This window comes from Schistocerca americana, chromosome 1 (assembly GCF_021461395.2).
Source record: "Schistocerca americana isolate TAMUIC-IGC-003095 chromosome 1, iqSchAmer2.1, whole genome shotgun sequence".
NCBI classification, from domain to species: Eukaryota; Metazoa; Arthropoda; class Insecta; order Orthoptera; family Acrididae; genus Schistocerca; species Schistocerca americana.
In genome coordinates, this window is record NC_060119.1 from 421,253,820 (window position 1) to 421,273,483 (window position 19,664).

General features: G+C 43.4%; 2 protein-coding genes across 2 annotated transcripts in view; one reads left to right on the forward strand and one right to left on the reverse strand.

Annotated features, from left to right (window-relative positions):
* The window catches only part of LOC124602458 (28S ribosomal protein S18a, mitochondrial), a 67,005-nt gene extending 54,628 nt beyond the window's left edge, over positions 1–12,377 (reverse strand). The window contains exon 1 of the mRNA XM_047136322.1: positions 12,076–12,377. Coding sequence (XP_046992278.1) covers positions 12,076–12,172 — 97 coding nt within the window. The 5' untranslated portion in view covers positions 12,173–12,377. The remainder of the gene's footprint in view (positions 1–12,075) is intronic.
* A 265-nt stretch (positions 12,378–12,642) lies between these two features.
* The window catches only part of LOC124602474 (methionine aminopeptidase 1), a 114,710-nt gene continuing 107,688 nt past the window's right edge, over positions 12,643–19,664 (forward strand). Inside the window, exons 1-2 of the mRNA XM_047136323.1 lie at positions 12,643–12,823; positions 13,324–13,375. Of these exons, the coding sequence (XP_046992279.1) occupies positions 12,704–12,823; positions 13,324–13,375 (172 nt within the window). The 5' untranslated portion in view covers positions 12,643–12,703. The remainder of the gene's footprint in view (positions 12,824–13,323; positions 13,376–19,664) is intronic.

The following is a 19,664-nucleotide window of genomic DNA, read 5'->3' on the forward strand; positions in this document are numbered from 1 at the left end:
GTTAAGTAATGATCCGATCAAAAACTGAACACAGATCAAGCATGAAAATAGGAAGAAGATGTACTGAACTGTGAAGAAAAAAAACAGCAAATGGTCCAAGCTTAACAAGTACAACACATTGAGGGTATTAACATAGCCAAGGCATTGTGGTTAAGTGGTCACAGTGTTGGCCTGCCAAGCAGTTGAGCAGTGTTCAAAACTCCCTCATGACAGACAACCCAAAATTCCGTGAGAAAAAAAAGGGGGCACAATGGAGTTTTGAACACTGGCTCAACCGCTGTTGCCACTTAACCGTGACACCATACCTCTTTGTCTTTGCTCGATGTACTTTATAGCTTGGATAGTTCACAGTTTCTTTTTTTTTTTTTACAGTTCAGTACACCTTCTTTGTGTTTTTATGCTTGAACTGAGTTGTTAAGTTTTGACGGGCTGTCCACTGGGCCCTCCTGCCACAAAACTGGGGGGGGGGGGGGGGGAGGGGGGGGGGCGAGGAGGGGTGGTGGGTGGGTGTGCAATGGGGAGTTTCCCTTGTGAGAATCACAAGGGCCTAAAACACATCACAGTCAATTGTGAGATTGTAGCATTCATTCGTGCTTCTAAAATCTGTTGATCTTATGGTGAGGCAGGTTTAACTGTGCTATAGGCCTGCATCGTATATATGAAACTTCGCAAAAAGCTGTATCACTGGTCTCTGAAATTCAGTTAAGTGTGGGATCAACAGTGGTGTGCTTTAGGCCCTTTTGGAGTTCAGCACATCATCTGTATTCCAGTCAAATAACCATGCTGTTAGACATTACTACTTGAGCTTAAACATTTCCACAAATGGCACTTAGTGTTTGGAGTTGTTTGTTTATACAGTGCAAGAATCGGCTTTCGTCTGAAGTATAAACATGAACTACTTTGAATCTGTTTCAAATGCTAACAGAAAAGTAAAGCTGTGAGAACAGCCGTGAGTCATGCTTGGGTAACTCAGCTGGTAGAGTACTTTGACGCTAAAGGCAACGGTACCGAGTTCATGTTTCGGTCCAGCACACAGCTTTAACTGCCAGAAAGTTTCAAAGGTATCTTGTACATTTGTCCGAAAAAAATGGATAAGCATGAAAACTCCTACTTACACAATAAAATGAAACAGAGTTGCAAAAGCTTACACATTATTTAATTATTGACCTAAACTGTACATAATTATGTACAAAACAACAAAATTCCACAAAAACAACAATTTCTTTTGTCAGATAAGTTATGATATTATTATTATTATTATTATTATTTCTTTCCTTTCTCAGACATTATGTCCGGTTAAAAATGGAAACTGATGTGGACCTTGATCAAGCGTGACTTCCTTTTAACTGTACGGTATATGTTACATTGCATTTAGGAACTTTCGGGTAATTGAACATGTATCAATAATTACAGATTTCTGTAGTTGTATATATACGTTTGGATGTAGCTGTATTGCGTTGATCTACTGGTGGATATTGTGTGGTATGACTCCTGTATTGATAGTATAATAGGTATGATGTCAACTTTAACCTGATGCCACATGTCTGACTTCCTCAGCCAGTTGGATGCATTTTTCAATTTTTTTCTCCTGTTTTCTTCTGTATATTTGTTGTATTGGGTATGGATATTTCGATTAGTTGTGTTAATTTCTTCTTTTTATTGGTGAGTATGATGTCAGGTTTGTTATGTGGTGTTGTTTTATCTGTTATAATGGTTCTGTTCCAGTATAATTTGTATTCATCATTCTCCAGTACATTTTGTGGTGCATACTTGTATGTGAGAACGTGTTGTTTTATAAGTTTGTGTTGTAAGGCAAGCTGTTGATTTATTACTTTTCCTCCATTGTCATGTCTTCTGAGGTATTCTGTATTTGCTAGTATTGTACATCCGCTTGTGATGTGATCTACTGTTTCTATTTGTTGTTTGCAAAGTCTGCATTTATCTGTTGTGGTATTGGGATCTTTAATAATATGCTTGCTGTAATATCTGGTGTTTATTGTTTGATCCTGTATTGCAATCATGAATCCTTCCGTCTCACTGTATATATTCCCTTTTCTTAGCCATGTGTTGGATGCGTCTTGATCGATGTGTGGCTGTGTTAGATGATATGGGTGTTTGCCATGTAGTGTTTTCTTTTCCCAATTTACTTTCTTCGTATCTGTTGATGTTATGTGATCTAAAGGGTTGTAGAAGTGGTTATGAAATTGCAGTGGTGTAGCCGATGTATTTATATGAGTGATTGCTTTGTGTATTTTGCTAGTTTCTGCTCGTTCTAGAAAGAATTTTCTTAAATTGTCTACCTGTCCATAATGTAGGTTTTTTATGTCGATAAATCCCCTTCCTCCTTCCTTTCTGCTTAATGTGAATCTTTCCGTTGCTGAATGTATGTGATGTATTCTATATTTGTGGCATTGTGATCGTGTAAGTGTATGGAGTGCTTCTAGGTCTGTGTTACTCCATTTCACTACTCCAAATGAGTAGGTCAATATTGGTATAGCATAGGTATTTATAGCTTTTGTCTTGTTTCTTGCCGTCAATTCTGTTTTCAGTATTTTTGTTAGTCTTTGTCTATATTTTTCTTTTAGTTCTTCTTTGATATTTCTATTATCTATTCCTATTTTTTGTCTGTATCCTAGATATTTATAGGCATCTGTTTTTTCCATCGCTTCTATGCAGTTGCTGTGGTTATCCAATATGTAATCTTCTTGTTTAGTGTGTTTTCCCTTGACTATGCTATTTTTCTTACATTTGTCTGTTCCAAAGACCATATTTATATCACTGCTGAATACTTCTGTTACCTTTAGTAATTGGTTGAGTAGTTGATTTGTTGCTGCCAGTACTTTTAGATCATCCATGTATAGTAAATGTGTGATTTTGTGTGGGTACGTTCCAGTAATATTGTATCCATAATTTGTATTATTTAGCATGTTGGATAGTGGGTTCAGAGCAAGGCAGAACCAGAAAGGACTTAATGAGTCTCCTTGGTATATTCCACGCTTAATCTGTATTGGCTGTGATGTGATATTATTTGAATTTGATTGGATATTAAGTGTGGTTTTCCAATCTTTCATTACTATGTTTAGGAACTGTATCAATTTGGGATCTACTTTGTATATTTCCAATATTTGTAGTAACCATGAGTGGGGTACACTATCAAAAGCTTTTTGGTAATCAATGTATGCGTAGTGTAGCGACCTTTGTTTAGCTTTAGCTTGATATGTCACCTCTGCATCTATTATCAGTTGCTCTTTACATCCTCGTGCTCCTTTGCAACAGCCTTTTTGTTCTTCATTTATAATTTTGTTCTGTGTTGTATGTGTCATTAATTTCTGTGTAATGACTGTAGTTAATATTTTGTATATTGTTGGTAGGCATGTTATGGGGTGATATTTGGCTGGGTTTGCTGTGTCTGCTTGATCTTTAGGTTTCAGATAAGTTATTCCATGCGTAAGTGTATCAGGGAATGTGTATGGGTCTGCAATGTAACTGTTAAATAATTTATGATATCAATATAATAGAGGGAAACATTCCACGTGGGAAAAATTATATATAAAAACAAAGATGAGATGACTTACCGAACGAAAGCGCTGGCAGGTCGATAGACACACAAATAAACACAAACATACAAACAAAAATTCAAGCTTTCGCAACAAACTGTTGCCTCATCAGGAAAGAGACTGCTTGTGTCTGTATGTGTGGATGGATATGTGCGTGAGTGCGAGTGTATACCTGTCCTTTTTTCCCCCTAAGGTAAGTCTTTCCACTCCCGGGATTGGAATGACTCCTTACCCTCTCCCTTAAAACCCACTTCCTTTCGTCTTCCCCTCTCCTTCCCTCTTTCCTGATGAGGCAACAGTTTGTTGCGAAAGCTTGAATTTTGTGTGTATGTTTGTGTTTGTTTGTGTGTCTATCGACCTGCCAGCGCTTTCGTTCGGTAAGTCACCTCATCTTTGTTTTTATATATAATGTTAAATAATTTAGTTAGATGTGAATGTGTTGAGGTGAACTACTTTAGCCAGAAGTTTGCTATTTTATCTTTTCCAGGGGCTTTCCAATTGTGAGTAGAATTAATTGCTTGGGTGACTTCATGTTGCAAAATTATCACTTCAGGCATTTGTGGTATAATCTTGTAAGTGTGTGTTTCTGCTTGTATCCATCGTGCATGTTCGTTATGTTGTACCGGGTTTGACCATATGTTGATCCAGAAGTGTTCCATGTCTGTTAAATTTGGTGGATTGTCTATTTTAATGTGTGTGTTATGTACTGTTTGGTAAAATTTCTTTTGGTTTGTGTTGAATCTTTGGTTCTGTTTACTTCTATTTTCACTTTTATGGTATCTTGTAAGTCATTTGGCCAATGCTTGTAATTTCTGCATCTTTTCATCTAATAGCTCTATCGCTTCTTGTTGTGAGATTTTACCTAACCTTTCTGGTTTTTTTTTTCTGACATTTCATTTCTTATAAATTGTGTTAGCTGTCCGACGTCTTTTCTCAGTTTTTCTATTCTGAACTCGGGACCTTTGCCTTTCGCGGGCAAGTGCTCTACCAACTGAGCTACCCAAGCACGACTCTCGCCCGCTGTGAGGACGGGGCTTGAGTCGTGCTTGGGTAGCTCAGTTTGTAGAGCACTTGCCCACAAAAGGCAAAGGTCCTGAGTTCGAGTCTCGGTCTGGCACACAGTTTTAATCTGCCAGGAAGTTAAAAAAATATCATTGTTAAGAATAATGTCAATTAGCACATACTTTTATAGCTTATAAGAAACTGAATGAAATAGCACAAATCTTAGACCTGTGCATCAAGTAGTTTGAGATATGGTGATTTTAAGGTATCAGAACCTAACAAAAATTACATAATTTCAGAGGTTTTAGAAAGTAATAACTCAAAAATCCAAAAAAATTTAATTCGTGATTTTTCAAGCAAACAACTATTGCTACAAATATACACAAAATATATATGGTTCTCGGGTGAGATGGCGCATGTCATAGTGAAAACTCCACAATATTTCATCAGCGGAACTGGCCGACATCTTCAGGTGCAACGAACACACTGCTAAGGCATGACTAGAGCCCCCCATTTATACCAGTCTTAGGCAGGAAGTGCGCATGTGTGGAAGGCGCCAAATTCTATTGCCAATAGCGACGATATCAACCGAGAGCTGGAAGGACAGCAACGCCACACACAAGATGAAGAACCAAAGACTTCGGCGCACACGCGGAGGCTGCCGCTTCTGCTCTGCGCTCCCATCGGCCACCCTAGCGACCTCTGTCGGAAGCCGCAAGCAAAAATGCGCGCCCGCGTAAGGCGCGTGACTACCCTCCCATTGTCAACAAATATTTATGTTGCTGGTGAATCGTCATCCGTCGTATGACCAACAGTACTCCTCTCTGCTCAATGCGACTTCAATAAGGCCACTGCTGGATCCCAAGCTGTACTGAGCTGAAAGCCATTGTGTCTCTGTTTACAAGATTCGTCGAGCTATGTATTTCCACTGCTTCCTTAATAATACTGTCCCAGTACGAACTCATCGACGTGAGAATTTTGGTGTGTTGATAATTCAAAGAATGTTCTGTACTGAGACAATACTCGGCCACTGCGGACTTCTCTGGTTGCTTCAGATGAGTGTAGTGTCGGTGTTCAGTACATCTCTTTTCTACAGTGCGACAAGTTGGTCCGATGTATGACATGCCGCAGCTACAAGGAATCTCTTACACACTGGGTCTTCGCAGGCCAAGGCTGTCCTTACATGAGCCCAAGAGAGTTCAGAGTTTTGCCGGCGGACGAAAGACACATTTAACTTTATGCCTCTTCAATAATCTTCGCCTTCTTCCAGTTCCTCACGTTGGGTAAGGCGCTTCGGGTGTAAGGCATGGTGAATCTCCCATTCGGAATATCCATTTTGTTGGAACTTGATGTTGGGATGAAGTGAGTTAAGATGCTCAAGAAATACATTCAGCAATGCATCAAGTTCACAATGGAGATTGAGAAAAACAGCGAACTTCCATTCCTGGGCGTGTTGGTACGGAGAAAAGATGGCACATTAGGTCATGCAGTGTACCGTAAACCAACACACACAGACTTATACTTCCAGGCCACCAGTTGTCACCATCCTTCGCAATGAAGTGGTGTACTTAGGACTGGTTCACAGAGCACGAGCCATATCAGACTCAGACAGCTTATCAAATGAGCTAGTCCACCTGCGTACCACTTTCCAACAAAATGGATATTCCGAACAGGAGATTCGCAGTGCCTTACACCCGAAGTGGGTTAGCCAACGTGAGGAACTGGAAGAAGGCAAAGAACAAAGGGGAATGGTCATCTTGCCATACACAACAAATAGGAAGATTATTGAAGAGGCATAAAGTTAAATGTGTCTTTCGGCCGCCGGCAAAACTCTGAGCTCTCTTGGGCTCATGTAAGGATAGCCTTGGCCCACGAAGACCCAGTGTGTACGAGATTTCTTGTAGCTGCAGCATATCGTACATCGGACAAACTTGTCGCACTGTAGAAGAGAGATGTACTGAACACCGACGCTACACTCGTCTGAAGCAACCAGAGAGGTCTGCAGTGGCCGAGCATTGTCTCAGTACAGAACATTCTATGAATTATCAACACACCAAAATTGTCACGTCAACGAGTTCATACTGGGACAGTGTTATTAAGGAAGCAGTGGAAATACATAGCTCGACGAATCTTGTAAACAGAGACACAATGGCTTTCAGCTCAGTACAGCTTGGGATCCAGCAGTGGCCTTATTGAAGTCGTATCGAGCAGAGAGGAGTACGATTGGTCATATGACAGATGACGATTCGCCAGCAACATAAATATTTGTTGACAACAGGAGGATAGTCATGCGACTTACGTGGACGCGCATTTTTGCTTGCAGCTTCCGACAGAGGTCGCTGGAGTGGCTGATGGCAGCACAGAGCATCAGCGGCAGCCTCCACGTGTGCGCCAAAGTGTTTGGTTCTTCATCTTGTATGTGTCGTTGCTGTCCTTCCAGCTATCGGTTGATATCGTCGCTATTGGCAATCGAATTTGGCGCCTTCCACACATGTGCACTTCCTGCCTAAGACTGGTATAAATAGGGGGCTCTAGTCATGCCTTAGCAGTGTGTTCGTCGCACCTGAAGATGTAGGCCAGTTCGCTGATGAAATATTGTGGAGTTTTCACTTTGACATCCGACGTCTCGCCTGAGAACCATATATACAACATGTCCATTAGGAAGGCCTCAAACAACACGTACACAAAATAATCAAAATTTGCAATTTGAAGAATTGGTTGATTTCACATGTTCACAGTAGTAAAGCTGGTGAACACACAAACAACTACTGACTAACCACTGACAGAACTATCCTATCTAGATTGGTATGTGCAAGAAAATCACATGGATGTGGTACATCTCATTACATATAAATATCAACATATTGAATGAAATACATGGAATATAAAAATAAATATGATTATTTGTGGGCGAGGGCTTTAAAGAGCAAGATCATCACTGCCCTCAATGCATGGCGTACAGATGAGTGTCGTGAAAATCTATTAAAAAATGATACCAAATCAGAATACCAAGTTGCATACTCCCACAACAACTACTGTAAAAGGCAACCCTAATAAGCTGAGCCTCATGACAGCCCTCAATACATTTCTGATGAAACACAGCGGAATAACTACATAAAATCGAGGATAAAATACCAACACAGACACAGTTAAAAAGGGGACAGATTACTATGACTGGATGACCATTTATAAACAACGGGTTACCAAGCCACTCTGTGACACACAAAATCTCGCACTCAATATATGGGGGTAGAATTCTGGACATCACACAAAAGCTTGAAACATGAACCACACTTGCCTAATTATTAGTTAAAAAAAGAAGGCAGGTCCTGTGTGAGACCCACACTAATCCCCAGGCTGTCATATAAAACACACACAAAATGTGTCATACTGACAGCTGTGTCCCTAATCTGTGATACACTGGGGACTCCTTGCAACGTAGGAGAAAGCCGTGTATCAATAATCAATGCCCCACTTTAATCCATATAAGGGTTACTACTTCTTGTGTAGGACTGCGTACACATTATTAAGGAGAGGTGGGCTACAGAGCAGTGTGGCAACTGTCATCATAGGAGAGCTGGACAGGAGCAGAAATGATTAGTGAACAAGTTAATACAACAAACAGAAGATTTGATTTACTTCTATTTCTCCAAATGTATGACAGCTCAATACAAATAGTGTGGCAAAAATCAGGGTTGGCTTATAATGTTCACAAGGAAGAATCTATCTGTATGTGAGCACAAATGAAGAAGACAGAGCCACAGCATATGCTTAGCAGCACATTGTGAAGTGGCTCCGAGAGCGAATGGGTACAAGTCACTGCCTCTGGCCATCCCATCTTGCAGCGGCAGGGGCACTCAGAATACAAAATTGCTGGAGGGATGGCTCAGCAAGCAAGTACTATTGGGTCCACCAGATCATGCACGACCACTACTGGTGATGGACAGAAACTTGCAAGTCTGTTGCTATGATGTCCATGGAGTCTTATCATTGTGTGATATACACTTCTTCAGCTTGTCACCTTTGGAAGGAGGTAACTCACAGCTGCAATGAAGGTTTTGCAGAATATATTTTATTATTCCTCACTTCCAGCCACTGAGCCTCCCACCAACACATGGTGGTCTTGGTCACAAATGAGGTGACAGCCTGGAGACAGACTGAACAGTGAGCATGAGGTGGAAGGGAGCAAGCCTCCCTAGTAGACGCAAGTTTGTGTTCCCAGATCCCTATGTGCCCTGGAACCTAGCAGAAAATTATTTCTTTGTCGTGTCTTTGCAAGCCTGCACTCCCTGTACCACTTGATCTGCTGGGTACACATAATCAATAGCGATAAGGGTGCTTTGAGTATCTAAGCAGATGAGAAATATCTTGTCACGATGCTGCCTCATCAGTTCCACTGCCTTCAGGATAGCAGACAATTCCACATAATAAACTGAAAACTGCTCTGGGAGTCCCATCCGGAGGAAAATGTTGGGGAACATGAGAGAGCAGTCAATAAAATCTCCCTGCTTAGACCCATCTGTGTAAACAGTAATAAAATCTGGATGACAATGCACAATATTGTTACATTTAATTTTAAAAATATAGTGTGAGACAAAATTCTTTAGTAGCCAGGTGGTTGCTCTATTCCACCCCAGCTTTGGAGCTTAATGCACCCCAACTGCAATAATTCAAAGCTCTCTCTCGCACAGATGCCAAATGGTCTCATTACCCATGGGCAGTGACGGAACAGGTGTTCCAGTGGCAACTGTGCGACAGAGATGGATGCTAGTGAGTTCGAGACAGATGATGGCCTGGATGCTTGGCATACAAGGAGAGGGTGTCAAATAAGAGTATGCTCATCGGCCTCTGCAGGCCAGCTAGCAACTGGACTCTTGCAGTAAGCATAAGCATTGACAGTCTAACACCCTTGTGGTGAACCGCATTCTGCATTTTGAGATACAAAGGCCTTGCTGATCTGTAAACCTGGCATCCTTATTCAAGCTGGGGGTCACACAATGGCCCTGTAAAGTTAGAACAGATGTGCCATGTCAGATTCCCCCAGATCTATGACTGACAATTATGGATGTTTAAGGCATTGAGACCTTTCAGTTTCTGTTGTTTAAGGTGTGGCAGCCATGTTAGCTTCTCATTAAGAGAGATGCCCACATATTTCATCTTTTCCTTTAAAGTGAGAAACGTATCTATCTGTTTTAAAATGGGAAAATTACCTAGAGAGCAGGACTGATTACAATCAACACAGACCGTATTCTCAAAAGATAATATAAAACCTACAGTTTAAGACCATTCCTCCAAGCACCTGATAATCAAATGCAAATTCCACATAGATGGAATATAAATATTAATTCACAGAATATAAATACTAATGAGTAAAACAGCAACAACTATGAAGTTTACATATAGTGAAGTGTTACACAGTAGTTGTTCTTTGCCAACTTAGAGTAAAACACACATTGTCACAGAAAATTAACAGAATTTCCAATTCTGTGAAGAATATGAGAGCATGACATAAAATATTTATTGAAAAGAAGCTTCCATAGTCTAAAATGTAGTGTCAAGCAGGTAGGGCTTCTTTTAATTACTTTCAAATAGGCCTAAGCCTACATTATTTGACAATGAACTGAAAATTTCAGTAACACTCTACTTTATACTCTTTTGTACAAGTATGTACCAAATGCTTCACCTCAGAGTGGAGACCATTTTCACTTATCGTTTTATGTCCATACTGTTGGCAATTTTTTATACTGAGCGGAGTTATTTGTGTCAAAACACATTAGAGAGTATATGCAATGAGATATTGTACTCATTGCACTAAATTGATTGAAAAAATTATGGCATGCTCTTTTCTGTGCTGTGAAGATTATTTTTTATGCTGGCATGTTGCCCCAGAATAATATGCTGCAACACATTATTGAACGAAAATAGCCCAAATATGCTGACAGATACTTCAGACACCAAAATGGGAGATAACTCTTAGAACAATGATGCTGACGACAACTGTTTTAATGTCTGGAGAACATGACATTCCTACTTCGCCTTGATATACACATGAACGCTATTAAACCTAGAAGAGTCCACCTGCATTATTACCTGACCATTAAGCTCAATAGCTATTTCTTCTGGGTCCTAGTGATTTGCACAGAAGTGAAAGAAATTGATCCCTCCTACATGAATTGAAAGGGGTCCTACTATTAAAACTTACAGACAAATATGCCCGAAAAATCAAACTACACTTTAGTAACTGATGTGTTATCTATCACAATGCTTGTGTCATTAGCAGACATTATAAAATTACTTTTCTGCTGATAGAAAGAAGTAGATCATCACATAGATTAGATACAGCAGGGGCCTAAGTATGGATTCATGAGGGGGGCTAAGTACTGATTCATGAGGCATTACATTTTTTATTATGCCTCATTCAGAGATCACAAGATCTTGGGATATGCCATTCGAGGCATCTACAACTATCTTTCTGTTTTCAAAGTGTGGAACAGTTTTACGTAGCAAGTAATTGTACACAGCCTAGGAGCTATCAGTGGCTCTCCTGAGTGTGTGAGCAGTGAAGAAAAACAAAAGTGTTTTATGTTCCAAGTTACATGAACCAATTTTTGTGTAAATGAAGAAACCTCATTCATAAGAGAATTACGGAATGCAGCCATGCAGCTGTTAGGACACTAACTTCATACTCTGGAGGATGGAGATGCTCTGTCCGCCCATCCTTAGTTTGGTTTTCATGGATCGTTAAAGAAACTGCAGGGATGTTTCCTTAATCATAGCCATGGCCGACCACCCGTCCTACCTCTGTAGCACATGTCATAACATTTTACGCATATTGTGTATACTGTATGATATATTCTAACCCATTAATTGACATTTTATTACCTTGGCGAATCCTAATAATGTGACTTGATCGCTGATGAATAAATAAGTTTCCTACCAGACCTGCGATTCCATAATAGCTGGGCTTCTCTCCGTGTATAACATGATTTACGCGAAAAAACATCTTTGAGAGCTCACACAGGACACCAATTGGCAATTTTTTATTGTATGGATATTCCATCACATCACTCGTGAATGAAATAACTGCTTAGTGTGCAGAATCCCTTTTTTAAAAAACCAAACTGTCAGATGTTAATTATGTTTAGGTTTTCAAATATCCAGTTATATATTTAACTTTCTCGAGAACATTAGAAAACGTTAACAGCGAATTGAGTCGATAATATGATACATATGCAGCATATCCAATTTTATAAACTGATCTAACAAGCGCATATGCCCACTTCATTTCTGGGACTGCTCTTTGCTGTTGAAACTTTGAAAGAAATAAGATTAGAATTTAACGTCCCTAGTCAAAACTCTGCACATTTCGCTACAGCAGACCTTCAATGCTTGATGGATATATGATTTATGTCACTGGAAGTTTTACTTCACAATGATCATATCGTTCATATTAATGATTTAAGTCTTCCTTCGCTGGTTCAACTGTGCGATTCCTCCGTTACTAATATATACTTACTTTCTTTTAATCTCAATACCGATGACGTATATAGGCTCCTCGGGCGAAAAAACGCATTGAATGACGCTGTGGCAAAGTTTCTGACCACGTTCATCATAATGTTTAACTGAAGACTCCACTAAACTTTCAGAGTACCCACCACATACTCTGTCATGCCATTTATTACGCTCGTAGCTTTTTAGACACTGTCAGTTCATAAATCTTCATCGACGACTCTTACTTGCATCCCTTCACAATCCACAGCTACCCCACTCAAATCACCGACACCAACGAACACATCCAGTTTGTTATTGTACAGAGAACATAATTCACAGTTGCACATCAGAGTACCAACAGTACAAAACTCAACATAGCATTTCAGACAACTATTTGACAGTTATGAGAAAAAAAATGTAAATTTTGTTGATCAGTTAATTCTAATCATTTAAAAGATAACCATTCGTTTGTGAAACCATAAACATCATATAGACTTCGTAAAGGAAAATAAAACGCTGCTGATTCATGTACACATCTTTTACGTTGGCTAGCTTGTTATTTTCGTTATCTCTTTCTTGCATTTGCTTTGGAAAGTTTTTGTTGAGTGGAGGGTGGCACATGAAATAATACGGGTAAAATTCGCTTAAGGAGAATGACAACTGTCTTGACTGAATCTAAAGTTTGTGAAACGCCAGGATGTGGAGCCGCCGCAAAGCTCCAATGCCCAACATGTATCAAGTTAGGAATACAGGGTTCATACTTCTGTTCTCAGGTAAGTTTTGATGGTGATATTGAAACGAAAGTTTTTAATAGGACATAGTTTGTATTTCAGTGTAAAGTAGGGAATTAAAGGAAATGAAAAGCTGTAACGTAATGTTTAATTTAATACGCTAGACATTACTCTTGTAGCGTGGGCATAGCTAGTAGTTCAATGTGTTGGAATGTCAGATGCCATTGATAGAGTACTCATATCGAGCAGAGCTACTCTTACGTCACTGTAACAGTGACTGGGAAACTGGTTCATGTAATTTACGTTTCGATATTTATCTTTCACATTCGTTTAATAGCTGCCGTTTGGACTGAAACCTGTAGCGAAAGACTTTGAACAAACACAATTTTTTGTTAAAAAGTTAGTGTTTTATTTTAGTTTTATACAGAACAAAGCTATAACACTGATAATTACTGAACATATATGCACAGTGAATAGCTTTGGATAATTCGGATTTTGTAACAAACCCGGTTTAATGTGGAATTACTATTATTGCATTGCAGGACTGTTTCAAAGGGAGTTGGAAATCACATAAAGTACTTCACAAGCTTGCACGTGAGTATTACTGAATGGATTCAACTTGTTTTGTGATACTGTGATGAGTGCTGTGAGTAGTCCAGACACGAATGAATAGGTGAACATTTCAGTGGTAGTTTCCAGAGATGTCATATACAAGCTTGTAATTGTTTTCAGTATGTGTTCTGCTGCTGAAAAATCGCCAAAAGAACAAAAATCATAGCTATAATGAAGCATGGTGGACCAGCAATTAAAACTGTTAGCTATCGCCTATTTGCCCTTCTGAGCTGCTGCCACAAGCTTTTAGAAATACTCATTCTTAACTGAATCGATTCAAAGGTCATGAAATTACTCCTATCAAACAAGCTGGCCTAACAGGAGCTGTACAAACAGAGCACTACCCACCCTGTTGCTCCTGTGCCACCTACCTCGGGAGCAACACACCCCACCCATCAGGGACGTCCGTCCCCGCTTCTAAGCCGGAGAAGCATTCAACTTCTTTGGCTCCTCTCACATGCAAGGGGTCCCTTGGGTCCCTCCCTTCCCAGGTTTCCACTAGTGGGATGAATGACGCCCGGTAGTGGCATAAGTGCAGCAGGTCGTAGAGCTTCGTGATCCTCCTCCGTCCCGGAGACTGAATCAGTGAAGACCTCCCAGCCAGTGAAACCCAAGGAGCAGTGAGAAAAGTCCAAGAAGATCACCACCAAGACGAAGGAACTTGAGGTGGCACCCACCCCACCACAACCTACAAGCTCTGCGTATGAGGGCGAGGTAGAGATTCTGGCGTTTGCTGAGGACCTAGATCTCGCCAGACTCTCAGACACAATGGATGTCACTCGCACAGGTACTCAATTGGTGGCAGCAGGTGACCCAGTGGCATAATCTGAGTCCTCGGTCCATTCACTCCTTTCTCGGCCATGGACAATCCCATCCTCCAGTGGAACTGCAGCGGTCTTTTCCACCATCTTGCTGAGCTTCCACAACTTCTCAGCCTTCACCCTCTCCTCTGCATTGCTCTTCCAGAAACTTGGTTTCTGGCGATGTGAAGCCTCGCCCTGCGTGGCTATCGGGGTTATTATGAGAACTGGGCAGCTTATGAGAGGGTATCTGGTGGTGTCTCCATCTACGTCCATCACTGTCTTTACAGCGAGTGTCCCTCTACAAACACCTTTAGAGGCTGACGCTGTTCGGGTGTGGATGCTACAGGCTGTTACTGTCTGCAGTCTCTCTCTTCCAGCGGATGGTGATGTCCCGCAGCATATCCTGGCTGCGCTGATAGCCCAATTGCGGCCACCTTTTCTGTTACTGGGTGACTTCAATGCCCATAACCCTCTGTGGGGTGGATCAGTGGCAACAGGCCGAGGCAGAATTGTTGAGCAACTATTGGCACAGCTCGACCTTTCTCTTTTAAATAATGGTGCCTTCACACATTTCAGTGTGGCGCATGGCACGTACTCAGCTGTCGACCATTCGATCTGCAGCCCTAGCCTGTTACCAACTGTCCAAAGGAGTGTGCATGACGACTTGTGCGGTAGTGACCACTTTCCAATCTTTCTGTCACTGCCACAGCGTCGCTCTTCTGGGTGCACCTGCAGGTGGGCTATGAATAAGGCTGCCTGGGATTTGTTCACCTCCGTTGACACCACTGAGCCTCTTTCCAATGACGCCATTGATGCAGTGGTTCATTCGGTCACCACCGGCATCATTACTGCCGCCGAATCTGCCATTCCCTGTTCTTCTGGGTCTCCTCAGCGGAGGACTATGCCTTGGTGGTCGCCTGAGATCACTGAGGCGATTAAAGATCGCAGGTGGGCACTACATCACAAGCGGCATCCCTCATTGGAACACCTCATTGCCTTTAAACAGCTCTGTGTGCGAGCCTGCCGCCTCATTCACCAATGTAAACAGGAGTGCTGGGAAAGGTATGTCTCCACTATTGCCGTCCGTACCTCTCCATCGCAGGTTTGGGCCAAGATTAGGTGACTCTATGGCTATCGGACCCCGTCAGCGTACCTGCACTTCCACTGAATGGAGCAGTCTGTACTGACTCCGATACAATTGCAAAGTGCTTAACGGAGCATTTTGCCCAGAGTTCTGCTTCTGCGAATTACCCACTAGCCTTCCGCTACCTGAAAGAGCGGTTGGAACGTCGGGGCCTTTCATTTCACATGCGCCACCCTGAATTGTAAAATGCTCTGTTCGATGAGTAGGAATTCCAAAGTGTCCCAGCCGCTTGCCCTCATATGGCTCCCGAGCCAGATCACATCCACTATCAGATGCTCAAACACCTCTCAGCGGACTGCCAGCGACGCCTCCTAGACGTTTCCAACCGTATCTGGGTTGAGGGTGAGTTTCCGTCGCATTGGCAGGAAAGCATTGTAATCCCCTTGTTGAAACCTGGCAAGAACCCACTGGAGGTGGACAGCTACTGCCGCATTACCCTCACCAATGTTCTTTGCAAGTTGCTCGAATGCATGGTGAGCCGGAGGTTGAGTTGGCTACTTCAGTCTCGGGGCCTTCTGGCTCCGTCTCAGGGTGGGTTCTGTAAGGGCCGTTCTGCCGCCAATAATCTGGTGTGCCTGGAGTCTGCCACCTGTACAGCCTTTGCCCGCCATCAGCATCTGGTCGCCGTCTTTTTTGACATGCGGAAGGCGTACGATACAACATGGCGACATCACATCCTCTCCACGCATCATGGTTGGAGTCTGCTTCCGATTTTCATACAAAATTTTCTGTTGCTTCATTCCTTCGGTGTGCAAGTTGTGGCCTCCCACAGTTCCTCCAAAGTTCAGGAGAAAGGGGTACTGCAAGGATCTGTCTTAAGTGTCTGCCTCTTTTTGATTGCAATTAATGGGCTCGCTGCGGCGGTGGGATCGTCTGTCTCAGCTCCCTTGTATGCTGATGACTTCTGCCTATACTACAGCTCCACTGGCATTGCAGCTATTGAACGGCTGCTGCAGGGCACCATCCGAAAGGCGCAGTCTTGGGCTGTAGCGCATGGCTTCCTGTTTTCGGCAGCCAAGACGTGTGTTACCCATTTCTGACGGCGACGCACTGTTCACCCTGAGCCACGGTTTCATCTTGATGGCGAACCTCTTGCTGTGGTGGAGACACATCGGTTTTTGGGATGGTTTTTTTTTTTTTTTTTTTTTTTTATACCCGGTTGACTTGGCTCCCTCATATTCGGCAGCTTTAAGAGACGTGCTGGCGGCATTTTAACACTCTTCGTTGCTTGAGTCACACCAACTGGGGTGCCGATCGGTCTACCCTTCTACAGCTGTACCACGTGGTAATTCAGTCCCATCTAGATTATGGGAGCCTGGCTTACAGTTCAGCATCACCTTCTGCATTGCAGTTGCTTGACCCCATCCTTCACAGCGGGGTCTGACTCGCCACTGGAACTTTCCGGACAAGCCCTGCCAACAGCATACTTGTGGAGGCAGGTGTCCCTCCAGTGCAGTTCCGACGCTAATGATTACTGGCCGCTTATGCTACACATGTTTGTAGGCTGGCCGGGCATCCCAATTGTCGTCTCCTGTTCCCTCAGTCAGTTGTCCGGAACGGTGGCCCCGGCCAGGGTGTAAGATCGCAGTTCGCGTCAGAGCTCTTCTCTTTAGGCTTGAGGTTTTCCCTCTCCCACCTCTTTTCCGGGCCTCTCTGCGTATACCCTTGTGGTGTGTGCCCCGCCCATGCCTTCGGCTCGATTTGGCACAGGGCCCGAAGGACTCAGTCCCTCCTGAGGCCCTCCACCGCCACTTTCTTTCAATCCTTGCCGCGTTTCAAGGCTCTGACTTTGTCTATACTGATGGCTCGATGATTGCTGGTCATGTCGCTTATGCTCTTACTCTAGGGGATCATTATGAACAATTCACTGCCAAGCTGGTCGCCATTTCTCGCGCCCTAGAGTATATCCACTCCTGCTCAAGTGAGTCCTTTATCTGTAGTGACTCCCTGAGCGGTTTACGAGCTATCGACCAGTGTTTCCCTCACTCTCGTCTGGTGATGGCTATCCAAGAGTCCCTCCATACTCTTGCCAATTGTGGCCGCTCTGTAGTCTTTATGTGGATCCAGGGTCATGTCAGCATCCCGGGAAATGAACATGTTGACATGCTGACCAAACAGGCTGTTGGTGTACCAGCCTTGGAGATTGGCCTTTCGGAAAGTGACCTTGGGTCAGTTTTGCAGCAGAAGGTACTTCGCACCTGGGTTGAAAAATGGTGCACCCTTCCTTCACCCATCAAACTTCGGGCCATCAAGGAGGCTACCGGTGCATGGCACTCCTCCTTGTGGGTCTCTCGCAAGGACTCTGTTGCACTCTGCCGGCTGTGCATTGGCTACACCTGGATAACACACAGCTATTTACTGCGCCGCTAGGACCCCCCTTTATGTTGCTGCGGGTCAGCTTTGACTGTGGTCCACATCTTGTTAGACTGCCCACTTTTAACTTCGCTCAGGCAGACGTTTGCACTGCCTGATACGCTTCCTGCACTTTTATCAGATGACTTTGTGATGGCAGATTTAGTTTTGAGTTCTATTCATGCAGGGGGTTTTTATTGCTTGATCTAAGTGTTTGTCCTTTTTTTTGTGTTGAGTCTGGCCTTTGGCCTACGATTTTAGACTGGGGTTTTTAGTGCATTTCTTGGTGGTTGGCTTTTCCTTTTTTGTTTCTATGGTCAGCCAACCACTGTCACACTCGCTGTGATTTTAATTCCTTTTTTCTGGTCTCTTTCTGTGTCTTTCTTGTCATGTGTCGTATCTTGTCATCTCCATTGTTTGTTCTTATTCTTTGTGGGTGTTTAAAGTTCATGGAAAAAGGGACCGATGGCCCTAGTAGTCTGGTCCCTTCAATCCCACAAACCAACCAATCAACCATCCAAAATGTGGTCAGGATCGGTCTTCATCAAAACAGCATCCTCTGCCCAGTCACGGGCACTACTTGCCTGTGACAAGCTGGGGGATATTTCTGTATCCATCATGCCCCATAAGAGCTTAAATAAGGTCCAGGGTATCATATTTCACAGAGGCTTTCTTTTGCAGCCTGACGATGAGCTGCGCGCCTATTTAGAGCAGCGAGGTGTCCATTTCGTCTGGTGCGACCACTGGGGTCCGAGGGATAATCAAGCTACCACCGGTGCCTTCATCTTCGCCTTTGAGGGTGATACATTGCCCGAGAAGGTCAAGGTGATGGTCTACCGGTGTGATGTAAAGCCCTCCCCCGATGCAGTGCTTTAAGTGCTGGAAGTTCGGCCATATGTCTTCCCGCTATACTTCTTGCAGACGACCATCACATCCCAATACTCCATGTGCTCCGCCTCCCCTCTGTGTCAACTGTGGAGAGCACCATTAGCCTTGCTCACCTGACTGCAGGATTCTCCAGAAAGAAAGGAAAATGATGGAGTAAAAGACCCTGGACAGACTGACCTACACTGAGGCTAAGAGAAAATTTGAACGCCTGTACCCTGTGCGTATGACATCATCTTACGCTGCCGCTACAGCAGTTCTGGCACCATCAGCTCCGCCAACCCAGGTCACCTGTCAGAGCCAGAAGACTATACCTGCCCCTTTGATGGTCGGGGGCATTTCCCTACCTGTTGCTCCTGCACCACCTACTTCGGGAGCAACAACCATCGGGGACATCCGTCCCCACTTCTAAGTTGGAGAAGTGTAAGTCGTCTTCGGCTTCTCTCCCTAGGAAGGGGTCCCTGGGTCACTCCCTTTCCAGGTTTCTTCTAGTGGGAAAGACAACACCCGCCAGTGGCTGAAGAGCCCAAAAGCAGCTGGTCGTAGGGCTTCACGCTCATCCTCAGTCCTGGAGACTGAGCCAGTGAAGTCCTCCCAGCCAGGGAAACCCAAGCAGCAGCGAGAGAAATCCAAAAAGAAAACCCCTAAGACCAAGGAAATTGCGGTGGCACCCACACCATCGCCACCTAAAAGCTCTGTGGCTGAGGATGGGGTGAAGATTTTGGCATCCGCTTAGGACCTAGATATCGCCAGACCCTCAGACACAATGTATATAGACTGCTCAGGCAATAAATTGGTGGCAGAAGGTTACTCTGAGGCTTAAACTGCCTCATTGAATGTTCCATGCCTTCCCAGTCTCACTGTCATCCTCCAGTGGAACTGTGGCGTTTGTTTCCACCGCCTGGCTGAGTAATGGCAACTGTTAAGCTTTACACCTGCTATCTGCATTGCCCTCCAGGAAACCTGGTTCTCAGCAATGTGGACCCCTGCCCTCTGCAGCTGTAAGGGATATTACAGGAACCGTAGCGACTATAATCGAGTGTCGGGTGGAGTTTACGTTTATGTCCTAAACTTGATCTGTAGTGAA